This window comes from Falco biarmicus, chromosome 12 (genome assembly GCF_023638135.1).
Source record: "Falco biarmicus isolate bFalBia1 chromosome 12, bFalBia1.pri, whole genome shotgun sequence".
In the NCBI taxonomy this organism is placed as follows: Eukaryota; Metazoa; Chordata; class Aves; order Falconiformes; family Falconidae; genus Falco; species Falco biarmicus.
The window spans coordinates 3,958,739-3,984,342 of NC_079299.1; the positions used below are offsets into that span (position 1 = coordinate 3,958,739).

Sequence of the window (25,604 nt, forward strand, 5' to 3'; positions counted from 1 at the left end):
GCACACTTTAGAGAGACACATCATGGTAAAGTGGAATGCTTGAGCATCCAGCTCTCCTGTCTTGGGTTTGCCTGGTGTTTTGCATCACTGAAATCCCGTGGAAGAGATTGTCATGATCTGTGGCACACAAATAAACTTCAAATATATTGTTGTCGTCATATCTTACTAAACCAGTGTGCATGCTACTTATCAGATTCATATGCATCTTCCTCTAGTAAACCAAACAATATATTGATAATATCACTTAAGCTTAGCGATTTGCAGCTGACATGACTGGAGCTAAACAAGTTAGCTTTAAGGTGCATGATTGAACCTCTAATCCAAAGTGTCAAAGGTGTTGTAAGGATGGCTGGGCATGATATTTGAAGAACGTAAGTAAGGGAAACAGATACTGAGGTGAGTGTATTGTACAGTGCTGTGTGTAATTGGTTCATGAAATTCTGAAGCTTGTTGAGGACAAATCTTTGACTTGGTGTCTTTGTTCAGTACTCACTCAAAAGTGAAGGCACAGGTTTCTTTTTTCCTTGCTGTATAAATGCAGTTTGTTTTGTGGCAAGCGGCTAGAAAATAAAAAGGTAGAAATTAGAATGCTGTGGAGTGGATAAGGTGTGTGAACATTTTCAGTCACTTCAGAGGCTTCTGGCTGTGGAAGTAGGTTAACCTCTTGGTTTAGTTGATCGCTCTTAGGCTCAGACTAGTCTTGATGTTGCCATTTCAAATTGGTTGCCTAATTTGGGAGGTCAAATATGATCCTTAGTTCCTGGAACAAATGGGTATCAGCAAATGGCTTATTAATTAGGGGTTTAGTAGGTCTCATCTGTGCATTCAGATCCACCTATCTGCAAGCTTATCATAAAATAACTTTCCTTGTTTCAGTACAAAGGAGCGCATGTAAAGCCAGGTTTTGCTGAACACTTCTACAGTAATCCTGCAAGATACAAAGGAAGAGAAAATATGTTGGTATGTTTCTAAAGCTGTTCTTAAGAATATCTATGTATCTTTGCGTGGATATTTCTCTAAACTTGTCCCTTTTCTTCTAGTATTACGATACCATTGAGGATGCTCTTGGTGGAGTTCAGGAAGCTCATTTTGATGGACTTATCTTTGTTCACTCTGGTATATATACTGATGAATGGATATATATAGAATCTCCAATCACCATGATCGGTGCAGGTATTTAAACAGAGATCCGATTTGTCTCCAAATATGATTTGTGTTAATTACACCTTAATTACAAAGATATTATGGTGCATTAAATACCCAGTACAAATGCCAGTCTTTCTGTACAAGTGTCGCCAAAGTAACTGATGCTTCAGACTGAAGTACCATTGTCTGCGTGTTAGTTCTTGGAATAATTTATTTATCTCTTCATTTCATTAGGAGAAAAAAACCTGAATTTGTCAGAAAGTATACACAGTTACATGAGTGCAGTTGAAATTTTGAGGTGGTTCTTAGGAAACTTGTGTATATATAACCTATCTCCAGAGTAGAATCCAGCAGTGAGAGCAAGCCCAAATTAGTATCTGTCCCATTTTTTTCAGCATCATAATTCCGTCTCGAGGAAGGAAATGAGAGCATCCAGCAGAAAGATTCTGAGACTGGAGGTTCTTTCTCGGCTTGTCTCCCAACTAGCCCCTCTAAAGGAGAACCTTAATGGAGAAGGAAATATGACTTTCAGAATAGGAATGTTTTAGGAAGTTGATAGAGTACACCTGGCTGCAAATTGTGGTGCTTGTGAAGCTATTTGCTTTTCTTGACCTACTGTGAATATGCTGATCCCTGGTAGCACATGGCATAGTAAGACTGTCTTACGGTCTGTGGTGACCCAGAAGTGAATTGCCTGCTGCCTGCTTTTTCTGAGATATTGTCTGTGTTGGGTTTTTTTGGGTGGTTGGTGGGGTTTTTTGGGTGGCGAGTTGTTTGTCGTGGGAGTTTTTTATGGTTTTTGGGGGGCTTTGTTTTTTTGTGGGTTTTTTTGTTTGTTTTTTAAAAAGTCCTTTTCAGTTATCTATCTGTTCTGCATAACAACTGTTTTGTTGTTGAGTGAGCCTGTTCTGGCACTTCTTGCCTGGGTTTTGCAGCCTTGGCAGCGAGAATAGCTTTGAGCAATGCAGTCAGAGTGTTTCCAGCGTTAGTCTTAAAACTTGTCCCTGCAGAGCTGCAAGATGCAGCTGCCTTAGTATGTTGGTTTGTCAGTTCATTACTACGTTTCTGAAGCTAACGTCTTGAACATCCCTACTTACAGTGTTTTGGTTTGTGTTGTGGAGCACAAGCTGGATTCTTTTTGGATGAGACTAATTTAAGAGATGTGTTCCTAGAATATTCTTACTGCACTCCAGTGGTTGGTGTATGTTCAGTCAGAGGGACCAGGTTAGGACTAGTCCAAAGTCACAGCATCTTCTACCCTTGCTGCCCCACAACAGATGCAGCATGGATGTCTGATCCTCAGCACTATTTGGCTCTGTAGTACCACTCATGTTGCACCGCAGTGCTTGCTAATGCAGACGTGGCCTTAGACAAATGACAAAATACCCCTGGCTTCTGTTTTGGATAGAGGATGGCAGTAATAGATGCCAGTACAAACAGGGCGAGTCATATTCATGGAGTGTTTAAAATCCAGAAGAAACTGGATCAGCCCTGTCCTAAGATAATTTCTTAATTACCTCATGAAACTTGAAACGACATCTTTGATGTCTGGTTAAACTTCTGCATGTTCTCTGGTTCCTTTTAGATTTTGAAAGGCCCTATGCTTTCCCTTGCACTGGAATTAAGTTATTCAGAAAAACAGTTATCTTAACTACAGTTCTTTAAAAGCAAGGGATCTGCATTGTGTATTTTTGTAACACAATAGCTGTCTTGGGGAACAAAATCTCCAGGAGGAATCCAGAAATGCTAGATGTATTTACATTTTCGTTTCTGGCACTGCTGACTTTTTTGCTTCCTCAGACTTTCTCCACTGAATGGTGAGTGACATTGCAGAGGGAGTCAATTTTCATTTGTCTGGAAAAGAAAACAAATTAAAGTGAACCACTAAGCCTTGGAGAACTACCTCTTCTCTGTTCAGTCTGGCATGCTTTTCGGAATGGTAGGATTAAGGCAGTACCAAATCTCACCGCAGTTCTACTCAAATTTCTTTAATAGTTTCTTCTGCTGACTTCTTCTTCAGGACAGCATTATTAGAAAGGCAGCTTTACATACCTCAAGCTTTTAAGAAGCTTCTGCTTTCTCATATAAGCAACATGTTCTTAGAAAATAGCACCTGGTATTCTAGGTTTGTTGTTCTGTTTAATTTTGGGGTTATTTCTTTCTTTCCTTAAATCTAGGGGAAGGAGTCGGGTTCAGGAGAAAGCCTCTGGATGTGTTACTAGTACTGTGGCTTATCTGAACTGTCAAGTAAGAAGCTAGGGTAGAGGTCCTGTAAGAAAATTGATGCATCTGGTTCAGTGAACAAATAGCTGTGAATTTCTTAAAGGAATTCTACTTTGCATGCTTGGGGAGGGGGGGGCAGATCACTGCATGAATACAAGCCCTCCGTGGAGTGCCCATCTCACTCAAGATGTGAAGTCTCTCATCTTAGTAGCTGGGTTTCAGCATACAGACATATGTCCTGATCTGAGAATCTTCACTGAATATGTGCGTGTTCTGTATTTTAGGAGATACAGCTTTCATTCTTTCACTTTATTTTCCATTTGACATAAACAATGTGCCAGTAAGTGCAAAAGAGATTATCGAAGGATTTTCCAGTCAAGAAAAAAATTAGTAAAGCCAATAAGAATTATTGTGATTTTAAGAGTAGAAAAATCTAAAATGATAAAGATGGTCCTAATTAGGTGTTTTTTAACTTTTAAGTGCAGGAGAACTTCCATATGCCTGTACTCTTCTTTAAGTACCCGTTCTGCATCTTTGAATTGAAAATTGTGCTTTAGACCAGTTTAGAGCTGTGTTCTTTACTGTAGATTTTACAGACTGCAAGATCTGAAAGGGCCTCAGCATTTTTTGACTGGTACAATGGAACAAGGTCGCAACTATTTCCTGAAAAATCTGGTTATTCTTCTGTTAATGCCCTGAAAAGTGAAATTGTTTTATTCCTTTTGAGGACTAAAATAATTCCGAGGCAACATCCAGTTAATTTTTAATTCTTTAGGCACTCCATTATTGTAGGCTTTCTGTTAATTTTTTTCTAAATGGTCTCATCTTGGTCCTTAAACTGAGTGTGAATTCTGATCCCATGGAACACAGCTCCCTTAGACTTCAGCAAACAGACTTCTTGAGAACTATGTTTTGCTTGATTACAAAATTAGGGGCCGTTTTCTTTTCTTCCCCTTTCTTATGCTGGTTTCTCTCTTCTAAAGTGGTCTAAGCCAAAAGCTGAAATACAGGTATTTCTCTGAGTAATTCTTTTGCGAAGACTTAATAGGATGTGTCACAGGGTTTCTCTGATGAATTTCATAAGAAGCCAATGCTTGAGCTAGTCCCCTTCCCTCCTCAGCCTTTTCCTGGGGGTGGATCTAAACGCAGTGGTGTTAGTAATTGGCATGTTCCATAACGGGCATCCTGGGACCTCCCAAACTCAGAGACCTGTAAAGTAACTCATGTGCTGAGAGGAAAGAGATGTCTGTAGAGAACATCATCCAAGTGCACGGCGAATGCCTCCAAGCACGATTCCACGAATCTCTGCTTTGTTTGACAGTTTCAGAGCATCCATTGTGAAGAGCAATTCCCCCCCTGCCCCTTCCCCAAAGGGAACGCAGTTCTGATATTAATTTATGGCTCTTATTTCCTGTTATAAGGGTTCCATTTATTTTCTGGTTTTGGTTCACCTGCAATACAGTGTCATTCTTTCTCAGGGGGTGAGGTATACAGATGTGTGTATGCCAGCGCATTTGCACTGGCAAATCTATATATTTTTATTTCTATATATTATATATAAATGTTACTAGACCACAGAAAACGATTTTGTATGATGACACAAATCCTCATCAAAGCCTCTTTTAGTTGTTATCTAGTACTAAGTGAATAGTGGTACAAAGAAGAGCTAGACTACCTTAAAATATTTGCAGCTCTGCAGCAATGAAAGCAGAGATCTGGCTTTTAGATAGTGAGAACAGGCTGGATAATGATGTAAATGTTGCTTCATTCTGACTGGCACCTCTCTGCAGAAGTGATAAAGAACAGGACATACCACTTGTCTGTACTAGTGTCAACAGACAACAGAAAGATCTGCTCATAAGAAATCCTGTGAGTAGGCTCTTCAATAAAATAGAGTTTAAGGCAGATGTCTGGTCACGTTTGTGTGTCTTGAGTTGGGAATGGTTTGAAATTCCTATCAGATAACTTACCTGCTATAATATGTGAAACTTCCATATTTACATTTTGTCTATTGAGAAGGCTTCTTCTGGCTCGCATATTTAATGCGCAGTTTTGAATCTAACAAAACTGTCTTCCTTGTATATGCATCATTGAATTTGTACCAACGTAGGGCTGGCGTTACCTTGTACCCCCTCTGCTGGCTGTTACCACACCAATGTAAACATTTCCTTCCTCTGCATTAAGGGTGAAGAACAGAGCAGAGCCTTGCTGCTCACGCAGGAAATCAACCTGCAGGTTATGGGAGCTTGCAGACAAACCGCTTTCAAACCTTCTGTACATGCTTTCAGAAGTATAGTTTAGTCTAATTTTAGGTGTTCTTCTAAAGCATAATGAGGATATAAATTCAAAACTCTGAATCTTCCATTTGAGAAGTGTGAGGAGGTCACTCATAGGTCGTGAGCAGATTACTAAGTAGTTGTTTAATTTGGTTCAAATTAGTGATGGAATGTATGTGTTTAGCTTGAATAAAAGGGTTTAGAGTACCAAAATAAATTGTACTTAGTAACAGAATTATAGTGCTTCTGGACTGGTACCCATGTTTAAACTGTTAATTCGGTTTGTAATAAGTAGTAGTCAAAAACTAGCTCTGTACAAGAGAAGATTTTTCTCGTGGTACTAGATACTAAATTGGTGCAAGATTGTCTTAGTTAAAGACTGGTTTCTTCATTGTCTTTGAAACCTTGTGTTTTAAGATTCTTCTGATGTAAAGAATGTATGTGCCAAGAGTAGTATTCATTTTCCTTCGTTGCTTTGAAGAGAATTCTGTAAATCTTTTGAGGATTTTTTTTTTTTCGGTGGCATAAACTAAGACTCAATTAATGTCTTCTTTACAGCACCTGGAAAAGTAGCAGATAAAGTTATAATAGAAAACACTAGAGATTCCACCTTCGTTTTTATGGAGGGTTCTGAAGATGCCTATGTTGGATATATGACAATCAGGGTAAGATTCTCAAACTTTAGCAGAGCTTTTAATCATTTCATTTTAATGCCTAAGCAATTAAATAAACACTACGCTTCTGTATTGTCTGTCTTTTGCAGTTCAACCCTGATGACAAATCTGCTCAGCACCACAATGCACACCACTGCTTAGAGATTACAGTGAACTGCAGTCCAATTATAGATCACTGTATTATTCGAAGTACTTGTACAGGTTAGTAGGCTTTTTATTGTTTGAAAGTAACACTGTTGAAAGGTACTAAACTAACCAGGACACATGGAAGCAGCACACGAATTATGATCACTATTGACATATTTCAATTTTTGATGCAGGTGTTTAATGCAGGTTTGCAAGCCTTGAAGTGGCATTATTACAGTGACGTCTTTCTATCCAAGACTTTGTGATCTTGTCTACTTGGTCTTCTATTGGAATCGGTTTGGAGACTCAGGGCAAAGAGTTTAAAACCTGAAAAGTGACACTTAAAATTGTATACAAACTTACCTGGTTTTGGTATATATATAATTCTAGCTGGCAGGAGAGGGCTTTTGAAGGGGACACACGTGGCACTTGTACGTTAGGTTCATTGCAATATGCCATATTGGGATTGATGGTATTAAAACAGTCATGAGCTGTAAATGCTAAGCGAAGTTCACTTTCCTGTCAAGAGCAGAATGACTTTACAATACTCCAAGTATGAGTTCCTAGCAATACAGACAGAAGAAATGCATAGTGTGGAAAGTTAGACTCATTTCACCATCAGAGATAATAAGGAATCCTGCTGTGGGGAAACATTGGTAGTCTAGATTAAGGAAAGAAAGGGTCAGAGGCAGTGGAGGTGAGAGGCTGGATGGCAGTTCACAGTTGTTGGCAGGAAGACGTGGCAGTCTGCAGTCGCTAGACTCAAGACGTGGCAAGCTTAACGTGTTTGAACACAACCAGGTGAAACGGAGTTGTCAGAAGAGGGACAAGACAATTAAGATACTGTCTTTGCATGGAAATGGCAACGTGAATTTTATATATCTAAGTTCAGCTAGTGAAATGGGATGGATCTACACAGCAGAATGTGCATAAAGGTTGCTCAGCTCAACGTGAAGGCAAGGAGACAAGGAGATCTTAAACTAGATATAAAACCTGCACTTTTCTGGTACAAACTATGGAGGAGGGAATTCTGCAGGGAACCATAATAAGAACAGTGGAAGCATTCCTTGTCTGTGTCTTGTAGAGGAAGAGACGCTTGCTCTTGGGGGTTTCAGGCTATAAAGCTGTACAGTTCTGGTCAAGGCACCTCTGTGCTTCACATCACCACCTCTTTTATTGGAGACCTATCAGCTAATATGTGGAAGTGTTAAAAATGGAAAAAAGAGGAACAAAGGACAGCTAGCTGCTCTCAGTATCTAGATTTCTTTGTTTAATGCTAAATACTGGGAAACTGAAGTATACAAAGAAAATTTGTTCTGGAAGTTCCTATGTACCAATATTGGGGACCCTGATAACAAATCAGAGTTGTTTCTTGGATCACGTTCAGTTTGGTTATAAAAATAGGTTGAAGAGCTGCATGGCTTCATGTTGAAACGTGCTCATAGGTAAGCTAGTAGATCTTGATGTCTTTGAAAATTTTTTGTTAAAACTAAGCTTTGGTAGTTCTTGTGATGACCACTTTTCATTATGGAAGGCTGTTCCTAAGAATTCTGAACTTTTGCCCTCTCCACTATTCTGGATTTCTGAATGTTTGCTGCATTGAATTGTTGCTTCTTTTCCCCACAGTTAAAATTTCTTGTCAGTCTGGGGGGCTGTGTAGGCTGTGCTATCATCATCACTTATTGATTATTAATTTTTATTGACTTCAAGTCCTGCCCAGCCTTGCTATAACCTACTCAGGAAGTACTGAGTGCATGTAAAAAGGCAGGAAGAATGGCAGTCTGCCAGAAAAGGCATTTACTGTTTCCAAGTCAATGACATCTCTGAAATATTGATCCATAAGCATTCAAAATCTTTCCTAGCACATGCTTGATACCCTTTCTGTGGATCTCCTAATTGCATTAAAGCATATTTCTACATTATGTCATGTGTAAAGCTCTTAATGTATGTAATATGTAAAGGTGTGAGCTATGTAAGTGCTAGTGATTTAAGCTGGAGGTCTACTGCTGCCAATCCAAAGCCTCTTTGAATTATTTTAAAATGAAGTTTAAATGGCAAGATCCTGAGCCCAGAGGGTTGTATTGCATCCATTGTAGAGGAAATCTGTATTAGTTTTCACCTTGATAGATAAAAGTAGTAGTGGATGGCAACGTGCCTTTTTGAAGTATTGCTTAAGTGTGTGCAATCGTTACATTCTGGGTAAACAAAATAAAACCTAAACCAGTAGTACATGTGCTTGATACTGGAAAAGGACCAATTTCACACAAACAATAATGAAGTCCAGTGACGTGAATCAGAATATAAAGATTGCTTTCACTTAAATAAGCAAAATGTGATAGAGGTATGCTTTTAAAACATCACAGTGGGTTCCCAAAAAATCCACGTCTCCTTGGTATCACCAAAAGAGGTAGAGGAAAGAGGGTGAAAGCAATTATGAAATACAAGAATGGAGAAGTTATTAGCAATTAATATAAGTAGGAAACTGGGAATTGCAAGAAACCGAGACACACACCCCACCTCACCCAGACACCCCAACAAAATATTCCTGACCCCCAGAAGGAAACTGATAAACAAGACAAGATGTAAGATCTGTCTAGAAGAGACAGTCCTTGTGTCTCTTCTTTGGGAACGAAGGTGGTTTTAGCAGTGATGCTGATCAATCATAGAATGGAAGAATTCGAATGGCAAAGTGTTGTGTAATTTTTGTTCCATATTTAATGAGAATAGGCAGGAATGATAAATGTGCTCGTACCCTAGAGGGATAATGAAATACGTTCCATTCTTGACAGTAACCGTGGATGAGGTTAAACAGCTGTAAAAATAGACGTTCTAAAATCATGCAGGAGTTTAAAAAGAACCGGCCAAGAAATCTTCTGGGCTCCTATTATGTATCATCAGTAACTTGAAACCTGGGTGAGAGGTGTATGTCCCTGGGGCAGGGGGGAGACTAACCAGAATGAAGTACGGCAGGTAGTGCTGCCTGTTGATCCTGGGCAGAATAACGAGAGAGTAAATGTGGGGGGTTGGTCAATCAAGAATTTGAAACATATGTCTGAAGCAAACTAATGCATATTTACAGAAAGTTATAATGGTTGCATCACACTGTTTAACATTTTTGATTACTTTCTTTGACTAAACAAAGGTAGCAGTCCCAGTAGAATTACATAGGTCCTTGAAAAATATTTGACTTCAACATGTGATGCCTTAAAACATTAGAATTTTACAGAATTACCAGAGCACACATTAAATAGATGAAAAATAACTTTCAGGGTAATTTGAAAGAGCCACGAAAAAGCCATTTATAAAGACGACTTCTTGACTTTAAGCCACTTTATCAGTGACTTACAGAGAAGAAATAAAACGCATGCTGATGAGATTTGTAGATGATGAAGACTTAAGGTGTTATAAATAACCAGGAGGATGGGTTGCTATGCCCTTTCTGGCAGGTGGGCTCTCAAACAACATTCGTATTACTGTGGACAAGTGTGAAGGTTATACGCACAACTTGCTTTTGTTCCCAGTTTTAAGTGATCAATCTCTGTCCCGAGAAGCTGGATTCCTGGGAAAAGCTTAGAGGGTGAAAGTGGGTAAACAGCTACATATGAGCCTCTGTGTAGTCGAGTGGCCGAAAGAATCGATGTGATCCTTAGTTACACCTGTGGAAATATTGAGCAGAAGAAAGAGACTCTTACACCTTTGCTTAGTCCTGCTTCAGAATAAAGTCCTCTTTCCTGGCGACCATAGCAACATGTTGAAAACTCAGAAACAGTTCTGTGAAAAGGCCTACAAAATAAAGCAGGAAAAGTCAGTTATAATAAAAAACATACTGACATTTGTTACTTTATCAAGAAGGCTAAAGGAGTAAATTGCTTGCGCTAAATACGTGTGTGCATTGTGTATGGCATACATTGGTATAAAGAGAACCAGTATCTGCGTGTTAAAGCTGGAGGAATTCAGATGAGCAATTAAAGTGTAAATTAACAGGGTAACAACTCTGTAACCAGTTAACAAGTTTTATGGTGCTTTCTCAGTTGCTGGAAATACTCAAATCAAAATTAAATGTGTTTCTAAAAGATATGTGCTGAAGTTCCTGCTACTAGAACTGAAGCAAGAATTAATTCGGGGAATTATTATAGCCTGTATTATTCATAAGGTCAGACTAGACAATCAAAATAACTTCTTTAGGATTTGAAAAAAAAAAAAAAAGCTCTGTAAATGAGTCTATGAATTATTAAACTATAGTCTTTGTGGTACTATGCTAGAAAGGTAATATGAAAACTTACTAATAGAGCGTGTACTGGCTTGGTTATTTAGTGATGTTTAATTGTGGGGAAGGCGTGCGCTACGCTGGCCAGCTACTTATTAGACTGAGATGACTTGCCTTTCTGAAATCACTGTGAACCTGCTGTTGATTTTCAGTGGCTGCAGAAGTTCATGTTTTCACACTTTGTGAAGTTCAGGGGATGGAGCTGCTCTGATGAAGTCCTGAGCAGTCTGAGGTCTAGTTGCCTGAAAAGAGTTTGTTTTCTGAGTAATGGTATGGTAGCTGGAATCATCCGAGGAGCTTTGTCATTTAGCTGGGAAGAGACCTGTTGGTTTAGTACTTGAGATTGTGCTGTTTGTCTCCTGCTCATCTTTAGTTAGACAGTGTGTCTTTGTGTGCCACAAAACTATTATTTCTTTGGGCTCTTTGAAGTACTGGGTTATGAAAGTTTAAAGGGAAGTAAAATAAGGCGGTAATTAGCATAGAATTTTATTATATTTTTGTTGTCCTTTGTTGTGAACAGTCAGTGTACAGTCAGCCTAATGTAGGGAAATAAATGAGTGAGAACTTTCATAAGAATGAATTATTATATAAGCTATTGTCTATTCTGGCAATCATATGCAGCTGTGTATCCTTGGCAGAGTGAGTCTTAAAGCAACTTCTACCTCAGGTTTTTTGCATCTGCAAAATGATGACATTAGTGTTTTTCTGCCTGTGGCTTGCAATGCTTTGGCACTGTGCACGCCGAATCTTTTTAGAATACCAGTTCACGCTAACTTTTCTTGCAAAAGCACTGCCAGACTATTTATAAATACGCTATGCTTTGAAGCTATGGTAACTGTACTGTTTTCTTCCAGTTGGCTCTGCAGTATGTGTTAGTGGCCAGGGAGCTTGTCCTACTATTAAACACTGTAACATCAGCGACTGTGAAAATGTTGGACTTTATATTACAGACCATGCACAGGTATTTTTTTTATATCAGTTTCTTTACTTTGATAAAATTGTTTACTGTTCTTGATTCCCATCTTGATTTATATTTTTATTTCCCAGGGAATATATGAGGACAATGAGATCTCCAATAATGCGTTAGCAGGGATTTGGGTTAAAAACCATGGAAATCCCATTATCAGACGGAATCACATTCACCATGGACGTGATGTTGGCGTTTTCACTTTTGACCATGGCATGGTAACGTATATGTTTTCTTCTGAAGAAAGAAATAGAGATGTTGCATAGCTGAAGTCTTCAAATTTTGCCCATCATTGAAGAAATGTTAAAAAAACCCCACGCTTTTACATGTGAATAGGTATTTTAAACTCTTGCCCTTCAGTGAGCAACTCTAATGACAATTTTAACTGAAAGAGGTTTAAGCAAGCTTTTTGCAGTTGATTGGCAGCCTGCTACATCGAATTATGTTGCAGTGACAAAATACCTCTTGAAATAGGATGTAAATGGTAGGCTTACATTTACAGTATCACTTCGTTCTTTTTCCTTTGAAACGGGAAAAAAATAAGGTGCTGAAAGATTTAAAAGTGAAATAAAATGCTCTGTGGAGACTCAAATCAGTCTTATTTTAATGTTAGATCTTGGAAACAGGGCACGTTCAACTTCTTTGGGAAGAGGACTTTTCTAGCATGGAGTTAGTTGTGGAATTTCAACACAGAATTTCATTTGAGAATTCAGACCTTCTTTCATAAAAGTGTTTGTTTCTCTGGGATGAAGGTGGTAACTTCCACGTACGTGTAAAGCAGTGAGTAATAAATTTGCATAGCCCTTATAATAAACAGAACAGATTTTTGCCACTGAAATAATAGATTTTTATTTGCTGATTTGTTTTAGTAAAATATCCTGCACGTCTTCCAAACAGTGCCAAATCGATGTTTTTCCTGCTTGAATGACCAAGTCCCAATTCCCCACACACACGGCAAAATGAGCAGTTTTCTTCTAGCCTCTCTTCAAATGGCAGACTTTAAGGATGCTTTCCATAAATTGGAAGAGCTCTCAGTCCCCAGGTGTAAGAAATCAGGAAGGGAAGGCAAGGGACTAGCATGGATGAGCTGAGAACTGCCAGTGAGACTGAAGGGCAGGAAGGAGGTGCACAGGCAATGGAAGCAGGGAGAGGTATCCTGGGAGGAGTATAGGGATGCTGCCCGGTTGTGTAGGGATGGGCTCCAGAAGACCAAGGTGCAGATGGAGCTGAACTTGGCAAGGGATGCGAAGAATAATAGGGGTTTCTGCAGGTATGTTAGCCAAAGAACATGTACCCCCCAAAGAGCAAACTGGTAGCAACAGTTGAGGAGAAGGCCGAGGGTACTCAACAACCTTTTTTGCCTCAGTCTTCACTGGCAGCCACTCTTTCCCCACCTTGTGAGTGGATGGACCCCAGGACAGGGACTGGAGGAGCAGAGTCCCTCCCACTGTAAGAGAAGATCAGGTTTGTGACCACCTGAGGAGCCTGAACATATAAGCCTATGGGACCTGATGAGAAGCGTCCCAGAGTCCTGAGAGAATTGACCAATGTGATTGCCAAGCCACTCCACGATATTTGGAAAGCCGTGGCAGTCAGGTGAAGTCCCTGGTGACTGACTGGAAAAAGGAAAACATTGCACCCATTTTGAAAAAGGGTAGAAAGGGAGGACCCTCAGAACTACCAACCCGTCAGCCTCACCTCTGTGTCTGGGAAGATTATGGAATAGATCCTCCTAGAAGCCCTGCTAAGGCACGTGGAGGACAGGGAGGTGATGGGACACAGCCAGCATGGCTTCACCAAGGGCAAGTCCTGCCTGGCCAACCTAGTGGCCTTCTATGATGGAGCGACTGCATCAGTGGAGAAGGGAAGAGCTATGGTTGTTATCTATGTAGACTTCTGTAAGGCCTTTCACACAATCCCTTACAACATCCTTCTCTGTAAATTGAAGAGAGATGGATTTGATGGGTGGACTGTTTGGTGGATGAGGAATTGGTTGGGTGGTTGTATCCAGAGGGCAGTGGTCCATGGTTCAATGTCTGGATGCAGATTGGTGTCCCTCGGGCGTCAGTATTGGGACCAGTACTGTTTAATATCTTCATCAATGACACAATGTCAGCAAGTCTGCAGACAACCCCAAGCTGAGTGGTGAGCTGACACACCTGAGGGAAGGGATGCCATCCAGAGACCTGGACAGGCTTGAGAAGTGAGCCCATGTGAACCTCAACAACGCTAAGTGCAAGGTCCTGCACCTAGGTCAGGGCAACCCCAGCAGCAGTACTGGTTGGAGGATGCAGGGATGGAGAGCAACCCTCAGGAGGACTGGTGGTGCTGGTGAATGAAGAGCTGGCCATGAGCCTGTAGCGTGCACTCACAGCCCAGAAGCCCAACTATATCCTGGGCCACATCAAAAGAAGCGTGGCAAGCAGGTCGAGGGAGGTGATTCTGCTCTGGTGAGACCCCCCCCTGCAGTGCTGCATCCAGCTCTGGGGTCCTCAGCACAGGAAAGACACGGACCTGTTGGAGCAGGTCCAGAGGAGAGGCTGGAACCCTCTCCTCTGAAGAAAGGCTGAGAGAGCTGGGGTTGTTCAGCTTGGAGAAGGTCCAGGGACACCATATGGTGGCCTTTCAGTTTTTAAAAGGCTTATATGAAAGATGGGGACAGACTTTTTAGCAGGGCCGGTTGCAGTAGGGCAAGGGGTATGGTTTTCAGCCAAGAGAGGGTAGATTCAGGCTAGGGAGAAGGAAGAAATCTTTTATGATGAGGCAGCAGGTTGCCCAGAGAGGTGGCAGATGCTTCATCCCTGGAAACATTCAAGGTCAGGTTGGATGGGGCTCTGAGGAACTTGATCTGGTTGAAACTGTCCCTGCTTATGGCAGGGAGGTTGGACTAGATATGACCTTTAAAGGTACCTTCTAACCCAAACTATTCTGTGGTTCTATGAAAATCACACACATAAAAAGTACCAAATGCGATCAGAGTATGGTGAACTCAATGTCCAACTAAATAAGGAACGCTGAAGTTAATACTGCCCACTGTCAGATTAAGTGTTATGTTCAAAATCGATGTGATTTCAGTATTCCCTCTTGCCTTCACAAGCATACTGCAGAATTTCATCATCCCGCTGTAGGCGCTGGATAGTGCAGGCCATGGACTGCCTGTAACTTCGTTGAATAATAGTCAGTTGCTTGGGGGGTTGCACTTTTAAAGATGCTGTAGATAAATAGGACCCTCTTCCCTGGTGCTGTGTCGCTGCTGTAATGAAAACCTCGCTGTAACAGCCCGGATTTCGGAGCGTTGCTGAAGAATGAGGTCAGCCAAACCAGCCCCTGTCCCACGTCCTCCGGGACAGTGGTGCCCAGTGCCCTCCCTGGGTTCGTTCCTAGCCTTGCTACCCACCGCGCTCCTGGCCTGGCGATGGCTAAGTACATGCTCGGCCTGTTCTCTGGCAAGAAGACCATAATTAGACCTGGTATGTTATATCCATGGATGTTGTTTTAAGTAAATGCCTTTTATCACCTAAGTAGTAGTTTTTCTGGTAGATCTTTAGTTCCTGAGAAAGATAAATAATACTTGTACAAAATACTCATCAAATTGCAAGCGTTAGACACTGATGGCTTTGACCAGCTGAGAAAGACGAGTCCCAAGTCACACTTCTGCAGGTCTAGCCTGAGTGTAAACTGGACCTCTGTTTTCTTGTTTAAATTTTTTACGTTATCTGCTGACCTTTGGGTCCACTGTTCCTTCCATACCCCCTCATGGGTATTTCAGCTTGCTGTCACCACCCCCCTCCCCTCCCCCAGTTTGGTGTGGTCAGAGATCTAGCTACAGTAGACAGGGATTTTTAACTTAGACTTTCCAATTCTTGCTCCAAGGAAGCTCTAGTCCACCACTTTAACCTTATACCTAAATAAAATCTTCATTAATTCAGGTACGAAATTGCTTTAGCTTTCTTACTGAATGTCTGTACGAGGATTTTCTGCAGTGTGTTATGTGTGGGGTGACTGTTGCTAGCTAGGTCTCACATGGCTATAGAATAAAATAATAATCTCTTGTAAGATGACATTTCTTTGGGGAAATAAATTTCCATAATTTTGATGAATGATTAATGCAATTATAGCTAATACATAACATAGCAACCTTTCAGAGGGGAAAAAAATGTAGTTTTATCATGGGTAAGAGGAAGAACAGCAGATAGTTTTGAAGATCAATTATTTTGATCCCTGACTGGGTGGGTTTTGGCTCCCTAGATTTTTTTCCCCCTTTGTTAGGGTATCTTCCTATGTAAGTATTTTTCCTGTGGCTTTAGTTCTAACCCAGATCTGGTTGGGTTCTTGATGAGCATTGGCAGCCTGGGAACAGTATTAACGGAAAATCCACCGTGGATAGAAAGTGGTGAGGCTTTTCTCCTTTCCAGCCGGGTTGCTGGGGACGTGGGATGAAGGAGCAGCGCAGTACTAGTTGTAGCTCTTTGATTTGCGGTTGCCTGGTCTCAGTGGAAGGTAAACAGGTCACAGAGTGCTGCTGGTTTTGCTGCTGGCATAAAATCTTGCTAGTGGAAGTCAAACATAGTGGGATTCTCCTCTGTTTAGTCCCTCTTCTCCACTCTTAGTTACGTCCTAAGAAGCATGTTTGTTCTGTGTTGGGCAAGATTATAGCAGCCCAGAATAATGCCCTTCTAGCAGCTTTCTGACAGATTTCTTTATATCGTTTTATATTCTCTAAGAGATGTAGTTGTTTGCCACCCCTCTTTGCAAAATGGCCAAACTAATGTTGTGTCTTTGTTTTGTATTATCTCATTGTTTGGACACTGGCGCTGCTTCGTTTAAGCTGTATTAGCATATTATATAAGCACTCCTAATCTGCTTCAGTGTGTACATACATGCATACATCCCTCCAAGACTTGAACAGGCTCAGAAACATGTAATGGAGTGATTTCTGCTATAGAAAAGCTGGTAAAGTGCTTCAGTAACTGCTGGCAGGGGGAGATGCCCGTATGTAGGCTTGAGGGTTAATTGGAAAGTCTGGCTGGGAGCTGCTGCCTGTTTAAGTACTGAAGTATAAATATTAAATATATAAGTACTGAAATATTTAAAAAAATTTAAAGCCAGACTGAATTCCCTTGATTCGTTTTAAATAAAAGTGTATTTGGTCTATTTTGTTACCAGTGGAATGCCTGTTCCAGTGCTCTGATCAGTGTGATATCACAAGCAAAACAGAATAGAAATAAATTTTTCCTTTTGTTTAAAGGAAACACTAGCACATTAAAGAGAACATGTGATTAATATTTATCTCGGCTGCAAATATTATTGAAATCTTTCTTAGTCATAAACTCCTTTGAAAGATTCCCCCCATCAGTCAGCTGTTGGCAGCATCCTCTGTTCTGTATCATGCTAGTGATAGAGTTGTTGAAATGACATAATTGGCAATATTTACGTACTCTTTAAGAGACGTCGTATCTTTCAGATACAAATCCTACATAGCTAAACAAATTAATGGATTTTCTATGCTCGCTTCTTTTGCTTCCCTTCTGTTATTTTTGGGTGCATATTATATTTTTTTCCATTGCTTGTGACTGTGAAGTGGGGTAAGTACATTCCAGTGTTGAATTCCTACCCTACACATTCTTTTCCCGTGGGTTTCTGTGCTGGAGTGCTGGCTCTGAAAGGTTCAAGAGTGCTTTGTTTTTCAGTTTCATGCTCTCAGACTGTTCTTTGTGTTTTGATACTTGTAGAAACTTAACCTCTTATTTCTAAACTGGCAATATTCTGACGTTTGCTTTAGTGCTGATGCCAAACGTTTAACAAGCAGGCATTAAAAATGCAGCATGGCATTGGCAGCGCTCGGTGCCTTATGCTGACCTCTCTTGCCAGTTGCCTGAGACAAGTTACCAGACATTTGTCATAAATTGTATTTAGTAGTTGTATGCAGACAACAGAGTAGCTCTGATTTACTGTAAGAATAAGCATGATTTTGTAGCTTAAAGCAGAGATCTAGGCATAACCGTTCATTTTTGTTGCTCTCAAAAGAGAAATGTACCATTAGTGCTTGTTTTCTTTATTTTTGATGAAAGAAAAGTATAGTAGCATGTGTTAAAGATGATGGTGCCTAATTGGCAGCTCAGTCTCAAATACTACAGATCAGGTAATTTTGAAGAAGCATGTATATAAACTCCAAAAAACCTATTTGAAGCTTATGCCAGTTTCTATACAAACTACATAAAAACTCAATTGGCCTTTTGCTGCAATAGCAAGTTTTTCCTGTGCCCTAAAAATAAAGTGTTTGTTTTGTGTCTTGAATGTGGTTTTCTTTATGCTGCATTTGGATTTTTATAAAATCCACCAGTTCTCAAATAAAGACCATTCCAGGCTTTGGGAAGCGAATTCTTATAAACAGATTTTTTATGCCGTCAGTCACACTTAGTATTGCTATTTAATTAAGTTGATACGGAGTCAGATACTCTTTTAACAGTTTTTTTTTATTTCTATCTTGGTCTCCTGGGTTGGTTTGTGGTTTGTTTTTTTTATTACCCTGTTGGGACTACAAGTGTCAGTAAATATTTAGGAAGTGTTGAAGCTTGCACGGTGGTTGTCTTCTTCTTCTTCTTCTTCTTCTTCTTTAAACACCTGTGTTGTTCAAACAATAACATGAAACACCCGTGTTTCTGTAATGCTGTGATCTTTGAGACAGAGTAAGAAATAAAGCCCTTTTAGAAATATGTGGGGAAAAAACTCCTCTGAGAAGAACAGCAGTGAACAAAGTCCCATCAGTTCCAAGTTTTAACCCTAATGCATTTCAAGGCAGTATTTGCTTTCTGCATTTTTATGTAGCCTAACAAAAAGAAAAAAAAAAAGCAAATTAAATTACTGTATTAGTCTTAATGTTAAAAGTCTACTGAGCTCATCCAGCTGTGCAGGAGCCCTCCTTTGTCATCACATCAGCTTTTTCTGTACACTTACATAGTGTGTGGAAGCATCAGCATTACCATTGCTGTGGTGTCTGTTGGGGATTACTTTGCTGAGACCTTAGCAGGCTGCAGCGGTGTGTTCTTGCCCACACTTTCTGTCACTGTAGTTATTGTCTTGTGCCCACAGCTAATGCTGTGCCTGGTATTTTAAATAAATTTGGCGTACAGAGCTGCTTTTTAGTATTTAGGATTTTTCAAGCAGAAAGCTACTGCCAAGATATTTTGAGTGTCCTTATACCTGGTACTTTTGTGTCATTAACATTGTATTTTTTTAATGTAATTTATGTAATTTTTCTGCATGCATCCCTTCTTCCTTAATCACAGGGGCCTTTTTTTCTTACTAAGCAATCCTGGCACTGCCAGCTGCTGCATCCTCCAGCTTCTTCTACCGCTAGTTGATGAACTGTAACCCCAAGCCATCACAAAACACAAGTAAAATACCCGTCACATTTGAAAGTCATTCTTAGAAGGAGGTGGAGGCAATGTAACGCTTGCAATCCTTTTATCCAGAGGAGGAGTGCTGACCTTAATAGCCGCCTGGCAGGGTCTCTGTAAGGGATCTGGGCTCGAGCTGCCCGACAGCTGGACGGAGCTTAAGCGCGGCGGGTCGGGAGCCCCTGCATGCTCTTAGACAGAAGCGGTGAGAAAGGAGCAGGCTGCTCCTGATGGTGTTACTGGTTGTAGCTGGAGCTGGCAGTAAGCTTTGGGTCCGCAGACAGCGTTCGTGGGCCTTGGAGATAATAGATCATTTAACCCTGTCCTTAGAAACCAAATTTCCTTGTTAGTTCCTTGTTCACAAAGTAGTTAACTTCCCAAGAGGAAAAGGTCACCTGAACCCACATGTGACTTCCTGGGATCCAGAACTTCATCATGTCAGAAAAACACTCCAGAACGTTAAAGGGAAGACATCTTGGAGAGGATATAGTTCAAAGGCATAGCAATGCCTTTTGGAGGCTGTGGTGGCTGGAGAAGATACCAGGGATTGCTTGGGGACATTTTGAGGCCTAGATAAGTTTAGCCCTTCTCCCTAGGGGGTGAACGTGGGCCAGAGCGGCTGTTGGTTTCAGCAGAGGATGGCATAGGGAATAGGCAGGCTGGGAACAAGGTGGTCGCTCAGGGCTGTAGAAGACCATGTGTTTCTGACAAACAGTGATTCTGTTGGTTTCCGTTTAATAATTATGCACACGGGTGGTGGTCAGGCATGGTCTCAAGTGCAGAAATAGGCTGGGTTTAACTGCATCAGTTCAAAGTAAGCAGTTCAGCTCCAGCTGACGCTGCTTGAGGTGGGCTGGACTTCTTAACGCAGTTTCTGTTTATGAGCGTTGAATGCTATAGGCTCCTACCTAGCAGATAACTTTGACTTTCTGACCCAGCAGTCACTCTTATAAAGAAATCTGAGGTACAGATTTACTTTTTTTCTTTCTTCTCCCTCTTTTGAGGAGCAGCTCCTTCAGAGGCTTACAGCAGATTCTCAGTCTCAGCCAAGTCAGCAGGCCTACTTTTTTGAGTAGGTAGAAGGGCCATCATTTTGAAGGCTCCATTTCCTACTTTTTGAAGAGCTGACATTTGTACTCTGTTGTCCAGCGATATTACGGTATTCTAGGGCGTAGTGGGCAGAGTACAATTAATCTACAGGTACCTGTTCTGCTCCTCTCTGAAGTTGTATATTATGTAGATACACTGGGACACAAGCAGAAGTGAAGGAGCCTTCTCTTTCACTTCATTTCCAAGCAAATTTAAAAGTTGTGCAGTATATGGTATTGTTTGCAAGAACTAGAAGTATTTGTACCGAAATTTCCTTCCTATTAAATAACAGTGCTTGCTGAAGCTCACAGAGGTGTTGCTGAGCACATGATAAAGGCTCTGCTTGGTTGTAACTTCTACGTGGCGTCCAAAAAGGCTGTAATGAAATACCTCTTCCTCATCGTGTTGCCCTAGTTACAACATACGGCGCTCAAAGTTGAAGATAATCTGTGAAGTAATTTAAAAGATAGCAGACCATGTATAGTAATATTTTACTTGAATTTATGTATTGCATTAAAAGGATTAAGCTTTACCGTATACCAAATTGTCACCTTCAGGTTCTCTGGGGGCTTCATTTTAAGTGAAAATGAGGGGAAAAAAAAAAGTGGTTCCTCTTGTCCCAGAGGCTGCCTGTTGGCATGAAGGTGTATTTCTGAGATCTTTAGATTCCCCTGTCTGTTAGTGTGTAGCTTCCTTGAGAACCCTCAAAACATCTTGACTCATTCTGAAGAAATCTGATCCTAAATCCTTGAAAACAATATATTCTGAATATTTACAGAAAGTAAGCTTTTTCAGTTTGACTTCTTTCTTTGTCACCAGAGGGGCCTGCGGAGCCAGGCTGTGTGCACTGATAGTACTACTTTGGAGAATGTTTAATCAATGCAATGCCTTTCCTGGCTGCAATCCTCAAAGTAGGGAGAAGTGCGTGCTGTCTTGGTTTCCTCACTGAACATGTATTTCTGCTTCTTTGTAATCAAAATGTGTTTGATGAAGCCCCTTAGCAATTCACAGCACATTAGTACAACAGTGAAACAGTGTTTTCTACTTAGGTTGGCAATAACTTGAGTAATTTCCATGTGGTAGGTGGTAGAAACTCTGGGATTAAGTGCTCATGGTAGTAGGTCATGTGAGTACGGAACACTGGAATCCAGTTACACTGAGCAGCAGGAGTTGTGCTTATTTTGTAGTTCGCAAGTAAAACAAGCCCTGCGATTAGCAAGACTAAGTAACGAACTAAAGTGGCTGCGGTGTTTGGACAAGGTGCCTATGAGGGTGACAAAGATCAGTGAAAGTCGGGCCCCTTTCCATATGGGTCAGATGGTTTACCTATATACGTGTTGCCGTTTCATTAAACAGGTAATCTTCTGCGTGATGAGGGCTGATACTGCTAAAACTGTAACTGGAATCGTATAGATTGTTTTATACTGTAGGTGGCTTTGTGGAGCACAGAGCCACATAGATCTAGGAGAGAAGAAAGAGCTAAGGTTGGTTCGCGTTATCTTTCAGCCATGTGTTCTTGGTGTGTATTTTTGAGTGCAGTTTTGGTTGCCTGTCAGCAGCAGAGTACCGCTCCAAACGCCACGTGCTCTGGTGTTAGTCTTGCTGGCCCCAGCTGCCTGCTGGAGGTAGCCAGGGTGAGAGCTTTCAAGAGCTTGCATCCAAGCCATCCACGGATCAAAACACATCACCTGGTGCTTGTCTGCCATCTCTAGTAAGAGATGCTTCCTCTCCTTCAGTTGTTCAGTTTCTGTTCTTGTAGTTGGTCAAAATGGGCATATAATACCATTCAGATCGACCTCAAAAGAACAGGTTGAATTTTAGTATCAAGATGTTCTCAAGCCATGTCAGGAAAATGCTGTGGAAGGACTGACACCATTACTTTGGCCCTGGAATGAACTAGAATTGGAGAAAGCATTGGACAGAAAACGGCCATTTTGCCGGATGAATTTTCAGATGGACCAGTTCGTCGTGCTGCTAACATGAGAGTTTGTTGGCACAGTGAGGGGATCATGCCTGGGAGGGCTTTGTGCACTGGGGGGTTTTGTTGTGGAGTTGGTTTTTTTTCTTTCCCCCATAACTATGCTATTTATAAAGCATTTGTTTAGATAGTTTTGTTGTAGGCCTACTACTACTTCAGTGTCTAAACAAAAGTGTATACCCTTTTTAAAAAAAAAAAAAGGAGGTGGAGAGTAGGGGAATGGGGTAAGGGGGGAGTTTGCCAGTTTCCAACCCTGGAAAAATGACTGATCTCCCACATCCATATGTATTTATTCTGACCAGTTATTTCAAGGAAAGATACTTCTTCCTAAATAAATCATATTCTTACCAAATACGTAGGGTTCTGAGCCTGAAAATACATAGGTAGTCTTCTCCGTAGCACTGTCCTTTTTACATTGGACCTGTGGCTTCGTGGCCTTTGGAAGGAGTCTGATGCCTAGATGCTGGTAAGGAAACGTGGTATTCGGTCCTCTGCGAGGTGCTAGATCCAGAGTTTTTCTCAGTATTCCATGGGTAGTAAGAAACAGCAACATGAACAGTGTCTTCGGAACGCTGTTTTATTGAGAGGTGGGACGGGGGGGAGCAGGGAGATAGAGTAGCAGTAGCTATTCTTAATTAGCTATGCAAGTACTTCGGTGTTGTCAAATTTGGTACTGTTTGCTTTTCAATGAGGACTGGATTTAGAGGGGAGGGAGGGTGGGGAATAGCCTTAAAAAAAACTTTTAAAAAAAGTTTAAAAAAAAAAAATTAAAAAGGACTTTTACAGGAAACTATGTTTTTTTTTGTTGAAGGGTTATTTTGAAAGCTGCAACATACATAGAAACAGGATAGCAGGTTTTGAAGTGAAAGCATACGCCAATCCTACAGTAGTTCGGTGTGAAATCCATCACGGCCAGACCGGAGGAATCTATGTTCACGAAAAAGGAAGAGGACAATTCATAGAGAACAAAATCTATGCAAACAATTTTGCAGGTGTTTGGATTACCTCAAACAGCGACCCAACAATAAGGTATCGTTCTCATTGGTATTTTACTGCTTAGAAGAAGAGATTTGATAGGGATGGGAAAAGTGCACTTTTGTTTCATTTCTTTAGAAGGAACTGTAAATACTCCTGCATATGTAAAAACAAAATTGTTGTCTGTATTCAGTTGAACTGAATTTTTAATTTGTGTGTATACTTGGAAGTGTGTATTTCTCAAGTTGACAGAGCATAGATTCTCTACTTTGGATACTGTACAGTCCTAGACATTACATACACATGTAGTGTTGTACAGCATATAATAATAATTTCATAACATGGATACTTCTGTTTCTTAGGGGAAATGCAATTTTTAATGGGAATCAAGGTGGTGTTTATATCTTTGGTGATGGAAGAGGCCTTATTGAAGGAAATGACATTTATGGTGAGCTCACTTGCTTATTGCATCTTGAATTTTGAGAAAAATGAGTATGTAAGTGGTTAACAAAAATGTTATTTAACACAGGTAATGCATTAGCAGGAATACAGATTCGAACAAACAGCTGTCCCATAGTTCGACACAACAAGATTCATGACGGTCAACATGGGGGAATTTATGTAGTAAGTATTACCTACAGACAGGCATGCAAACTTGTTTTCTGTTCAAATAAGCGTTGGGAAAGGGTATTCTACGTAAAATATTTGATTGTACTTGCAGTGACTGAATTTCTTACATTAGAAACTAGGTTAATTGTAATAGGCTGAAGCTGGTGCTGATATTTAAAAGATGAAGGCTCTTACGAATGTCACTAAATTATTTCTGTTAGAGTAAAAAATTTACAGTGGGATAAATGACAGAATTTCACCATTTCTTGGTTAAAAGCTTTTTAAAGGTTTAGTTTTCATAGTAGTTTTTCATTATTAAAAAAAAAAAAAAAAAAGGCAACCTGCTTGACTTTTTTTGGAGTGTAATATGTTTACCAGTAACTTCAGAAAATCATTTTTCTTTTGCCTTCAGGATGCTATACACTGCAATTGCTGCACGGTCCATGTACTGTAAAAGTGAGGAATAAAGCGCAATTTCCAGCATGTGCAAGGGCTCTGCTAGTTGAACTGAAAGAGCTGTCAGGCTCCCTTAAGCAATATCAGATTTTGAGAAATATTTGTGTATCTTTCTGCCAAAAGTTACCTAAGGTTCAGCTAACACTGCAAGTGTGCAGCTGCATCTACTCGTTCTGAAAATCTAACCAGAACAGCTTACCCCGACCAAGAATACTGTTGCTTTACTTTGAAGCACAGACACTAATGATAATTAACCTTCAGAGACATGCCAATTTTTTGTCAGTCTGGTGGACAGGGCTGAGTTTAGGTTTAAAGTGCCGGGTGCCAGAACTTTCAACCGATTGCGTGGCTGGGGAGAGGTACCCCTCTTCCAACAGCTAGCAGGTTTGCAAATACTACTGCAGAGCCTTGAAATGCAGTGGTCTACATGCGAAGTGTTCTTCGTTTCATGGAAAACTTTCAAAATCATGATGCACTGTTATTTAACAAAGAAAATATGTACTCAAATGGAAGAAAAATTACGTCGCCACAGTAAGGAAGCCATAGTGGGGAGATATGGGTACAGCCAGGAAAATAGTATTGGCAGTTAGCAGGTTTTCTCAACTCTTAAATTGTCTTCAATTTAGCATGAAAAAGGACAAGGTGTGATTGAGGAAAACGAAGTTTACAGCAATACTTTGGCTGGAGTCTGGGTGACAACAGGGAGCACTCCAGTCTTGAGGAGAAACAGAATACACAGTGGGAAACAAGTGAGTTTTGCTCCGTGGTTACAAGGGGGCCGTAGAGCAGAAAGCTATTCTTTATACTTCATTACTTTGGAACTAATAACGTAATTCTCAATGTGTTAGGTTGGAGTTTATTTTTATGACAATGGACACGGCGTGTTAGAAGACAATGACATCTATAATCACATGTACTCAGGGGTTCAGATAAGGTAAAACACATTCTGGTTTTGTGTCAAAACAGATGTCGCTTGTTTTATGCTCTTTTGTGTCTTTTTAACTGTTCTTGTCAGTTATTTTTAGAAACACATTTTTTTCAAAACCAGTATGTCTGAATAGCCTCTGCTTCAACTTATAAGAAACTTAGTGCTGATGCAGCCTGGATGTTGCCTAGGACGTGTGTCCCTTGAAGTCTGTAAAGCTGAAATATGTTTGGAAATAATGGTATTTTAGTAACATTTTTAAGCAGTGAGATTTATGGGGCATTTCTCTAGAGGAGTTTTAAACGTTCGGCCTTAGGAGATAGTGAACAGTTTTAAATTATTTCTTTGCTTACATTCCCCTCTAGAACTGGAAGCAACCCCAAAATCAGGCGCAACAAGATCTGGGGTGGTCAGAATGGTGGGATTCTTGTCTACAATTCTGGTAGGTTTGTTTGTCACGTTTATCCAGAATTGTTTATGTTCTGCAATATTA

The 25,604-nt window shown here is 40.5% G+C and overlaps 1 protein-coding gene across 2 annotated transcripts in view; it reads left to right on the forward strand.

Moving 5' to 3' along the window:
• FBXO11 (F-box protein 11) overlaps nucleotides 1–25,604 on the forward strand; it is a 79,100-nt gene that overhangs the window by 47,582 nt on the left and 5,914 nt on the right. For both annotated transcript variants that reach the window (XM_056357690.1, XM_056357692.1), the window contains exons 6-17: nucleotides 877–960; nucleotides 1,041–1,173; nucleotides 6,204–6,310; nucleotides 6,409–6,520; nucleotides 11,567–11,673; nucleotides 11,760–11,897; nucleotides 22,958–23,175; nucleotides 23,484–23,569; nucleotides 23,651–23,745; nucleotides 24,813–24,935; nucleotides 25,035–25,120; nucleotides 25,477–25,553. In XM_056357690.1, the coding sequence (XP_056213665.1) occupies nucleotides 877–960; nucleotides 1,041–1,173; nucleotides 6,204–6,310; nucleotides 6,409–6,520; nucleotides 11,567–11,673; nucleotides 11,760–11,897; nucleotides 22,958–23,175; nucleotides 23,484–23,569; nucleotides 23,651–23,745; nucleotides 24,813–24,935; nucleotides 25,035–25,120; nucleotides 25,477–25,553 (1,366 nt within the window). The remainder of the gene's footprint in view (nucleotides 1–876; nucleotides 961–1,040; nucleotides 1,174–6,203; nucleotides 6,311–6,408; nucleotides 6,521–11,566; nucleotides 11,674–11,759; nucleotides 11,898–22,957; nucleotides 23,176–23,483; nucleotides 23,570–23,650; nucleotides 23,746–24,812; nucleotides 24,936–25,034; nucleotides 25,121–25,476; nucleotides 25,554–25,604) is intronic.